The sequence below is a fragment of the Branchiostoma floridae genome, chromosome 7, assembly GCF_000003815.2.
Source record: "Branchiostoma floridae strain S238N-H82 chromosome 7, Bfl_VNyyK, whole genome shotgun sequence".
In the NCBI taxonomy this organism is placed as follows: domain Eukaryota; kingdom Metazoa; phylum Chordata; class Leptocardii; order Amphioxiformes; family Branchiostomatidae; genus Branchiostoma; species Branchiostoma floridae.
In genome coordinates, this window is record NC_049985.1 from 4,402,292 (window position 1) to 4,405,917 (window position 3,626).

The 3,626-nt window shown below is 47.2% G+C and overlaps 1 protein-coding gene across 1 annotated transcript in view; it reads left to right on the forward strand.

The window, feature by feature from the left end:
* The first annotated feature begins 272 nt into the window (after positions 1–272).
* LOC118420284 (cytochrome P450 2D4-like) overlaps positions 273–3,626 on the forward strand; it is a 5,393-nt gene continuing 2,039 nt past the window's right edge. The window contains exons 1-4 of the mRNA XM_035827012.1: positions 273–569; positions 1,735–1,945; positions 2,355–2,905; positions 3,237–3,335. Of these exons, the coding sequence (XP_035682905.1) occupies positions 396–569; positions 1,735–1,945; positions 2,355–2,905; positions 3,237–3,335 (1,035 nt within the window). The 5' untranslated portion in view covers positions 273–395. The remainder of the gene's footprint in view (positions 570–1,734; positions 1,946–2,354; positions 2,906–3,236; positions 3,336–3,626) is intronic.

Consider the following 3,626-nt stretch of genomic DNA (forward strand, 5'->3'; position numbering starts at 1 on the left):
AAGATTATCATTCGCTCATTGGCCTTCACGTGGGTACCTACACCTATGAAGTGAAAGGAGGGCTTTGATAATTAGGTTGAGGTCTTTTGAGTTGGTAATTGCATAATCAAGATACTGTACTTAGTATCATATCGGCATGTTATATCTTAGAAGTATAGACTATTGTACCAGCTATTTTCCTTTGAAGATCACAAATTTGCGTTCTACAATAAAGTTGGTGTAAGATCACCCCTGTCAATGTGCTTTGGTACCTTCCGCGGGAGTAAGTTGCATAACACTGACATAGTTCCTTAGAGGGTGTCTGACCAGTGCAGAGCAGACAATCTGTTTGGACGTAGTTTTACCGTTTTCACGACTTTTTCTGTAACGTTACGTGGTCTGAAGTACACGTAGAGATGAGTATCTTGCTGGAAGTCGTGGCGACTGTTCGCCATTACGCCGACGTCCCGACGTTTCTGGTGGCTGTGTGTGTGTGTCTGCTGACGTATCTGTACCTTCAGCGGCCCAGGAACCTACCACCCGGACCCTGGGGGTGGCCGCTACTCGGGAACATGCCCATGTTAGCCAAGGTGAACACGAGAAACTACCAGTAATCGGCACCAGAGTACACTAGTCTAGCGGTGGGAAAGATATTTAGCCAAAGACTATAAATGTTCTATAAAGGGTGAAAATCTAAACACTAGCCGACTGCCAGTACGTATTCGCAAACCCACCAAACCAGTATTACTCAGCTGCGAATACTGCAAAAGGAAAAATGTTCAGAATTGTCATAGTTTCACCAAGAATGTCCTTGGTTTCACGATTAGGAGAAGTCTTAGGGTCTTAGCTGGGCTGATACACGCTAGAGATCTCGCGTTGTTCCTTTCTCACAAAAACACTTGTGCTGGGACTTAGGCCATGTTGATTTGATTATATGGATGACATCCTCTAGAACTAAACTGATGCGAATATAAAAAAAGTTTGGCCAATTGAAAAAAAAAGTTCATTATGAAATCTTAGTGGTGAAAACCTCCGGGGTATGGACCAAACACTCTGCCGTTACACCGCACGACCCCTAACTGGGACGCTAAACAGAGACCCTGGATCTCTTGTTATCTCTGTGTACCCATGCCCTACTTGTTCACTGTCCCTTGAACTGTGTAGCTTTTCGATGTTTTCTCCATTGCTCCCTGACAACGCCCCCTTTTCTGTCATTAGAAAATTATTAATTTATACTGTGGCACTGAACCAACCTGATTTGGTCATACCATGGTTGCCTGACAGTTTTGCAAGCTACCTCAGCTCACCGTCATCTCGTCTCGTGATAATTTTTGCAACTTAGCCAGATAGCCAAATATAACCAGATAGCATGCCAGATCAGTTAGCTCATTCTCCTACGCAGAGGGACCACCTACGCAGAGAGAAACTCCTTGTGGTCACCTCTGCTGTCGGGAGCACTCAGATCAGTTACTGACCGCCCTGCTTATAAATATTAATGAGCTTATATGGGAATCAGCCAATCAGCGCCCAATCAGGCGTTTGCGAGATCCCTTTCGAAAACAAAAAGGCCAAAAAAGGCCTATTCTGATTGGCTGACAGCTGGTTTGTGGCGACGCTCACAGTAACCGCTGGTGGGCCTCCAGACAGTCAGCTAGTGCCGTTGGGGACCCTGCGTAGGAGGATGAGTTAGCTGGTCGCAAACCATACTCATCGGACAGCTAGCTCCTCTGGTAACTTTCTAATTTCATTTTAAAGTCCGACTTTCTTCCCGCCACTTTCACGGAGCTGGCCACACAGTATGGTGACGTCATGACCATTTGGACCGGCAGCGCGCCAAACATCGTCCTCACTGGGTACGAGACTATCCGCGCTGCCCTGGTCAAGAGAGCTGAGGATTTCTCCAGTCGCAAAGCCCCACCAGCAATGCTTGATGTACGTGGAGATGGCACGGCAAATGGCACTAAAGGTAACTTCATGCCCCGACGGGCTAGGTACAGGTAAACAGATCCAACCTGGCAGATCCTACAATGGCATAGTACTAAACTGGCCAAGGAGTGTAGTCAGCCAAGAGGTAACATTTACCATGTAGCCCCGGTAGCGAAATACACTCCTAAATTCTCCTAGGCCGGCTTCACTCCTCTGCCAGCTTTTGATACTATCTTATGCTACCGTGGGATATGCTTGGAAATTAAGGTAACAGGATAAGATGAAGTCATATTGGAATGGCAACATGGACTATTTGATGACTTGACGTACATGCATTTTTCGGTACATAGCCAAAAATACAAGAAAAATTGACTGTTTTTCTGTAATTAGAATACAAGTGGTGTCCTAAGATCCTTACACGATGTCAAAGATGCTTTGTCTGTGCCCAGGTGTCATCTTTGCCACCTATGGACCACGCTGGAAACAGCGGCGCAAGTTCGCCCTGATGACTCTCCGGGACTTCGGCTTCGGCAAGCGGAGTTTGGAGGGAAAAGTCACCGAAGAGGCCAACGCGCTAGTTCAGGAAGTCCTGTCGCAAAACGGACAACCGTTCGATTTGAAAATCATGATGCAAAACGCTGTTTCTAACGTCATTTGTTCGATTGTCTTTGGGGACCGATTTGAATACGGTGACCCTGACTTTCTGCGACTGATTCGCCTGCTGAACGCCTTTGTGGAAGCAAAGCCTACAGTCCGCGATCTTCTGACAATGATTCACCCCTTGTTTCGACACCTCCGCCACATCGAAGCATCAAGGGAAGGGAAATCGGTGACGATGATTCGGGCTCTCCAAGAGTTCTGCGGTGAACAGATCCAGAAGCACAGGGTGACCTTTGACGCAAACGACATCCGGGACTTCATCGACGCATTTCTTCTGGAGCAGCAGAGGGCTGAGGATGGACAGGCTAAGGAGAACTATGCCGACAGGGAGCTGCAAGAGGTGCGTTAAGGAGGGAGGGAGGGAGGAATGAATGGATGGATGGATGGATGGATGGATGGATGGATGGATGGATGGATGGATGGATGGATGGATGGATGGATGGATGGATGGATAGACGGAAGGACGGACGGACGAACGAACGAGCGAATGAACGAATGAATGAATAAACGAACACAAACGGCAACTAAAACATAACATTACTGGCGAAGATAATGTGTTGGTGAATGAGAAAATGTTGGAAAACATTGCTGATTCATTTTAGTGCCAGTTCATGAACTTGAAAAATCTATAACATTAAGAAGAAACCTAATAATATATTGCTTATCCCCAGATACTGGTCGACCTGTTTCTGGCCGGTACTGAGACCACCGCCACCACCACCCGCTGGGCCCTGCTGTACCTGATGCTCAACCCAGACGTCCAGGAGAAGGCAAGTTTTCAGGAATATTTGTGTGGGGTCATGTAGAGTAACTGCAGGGTATTGGGCTCAGGATCAAGTGGTCCCGGGTTCGAATTATGTCATATCGCCTTGAAAAAGCACTTTTCACAACTTTTTTCGCTTCACTTTACTCTAGCTTCGGTTAGGGATGTAGGCCCGGATAGGACCTTAAATGGAGGTCCACGTGCGTGTTTTAGGAGGGACACACCCTGGGAAGCCCACCACACGTATTGAAAAGAGTAGGCCTTGGGTCCTTCCCAGTGGGAGTGGTTCAAAACCTGC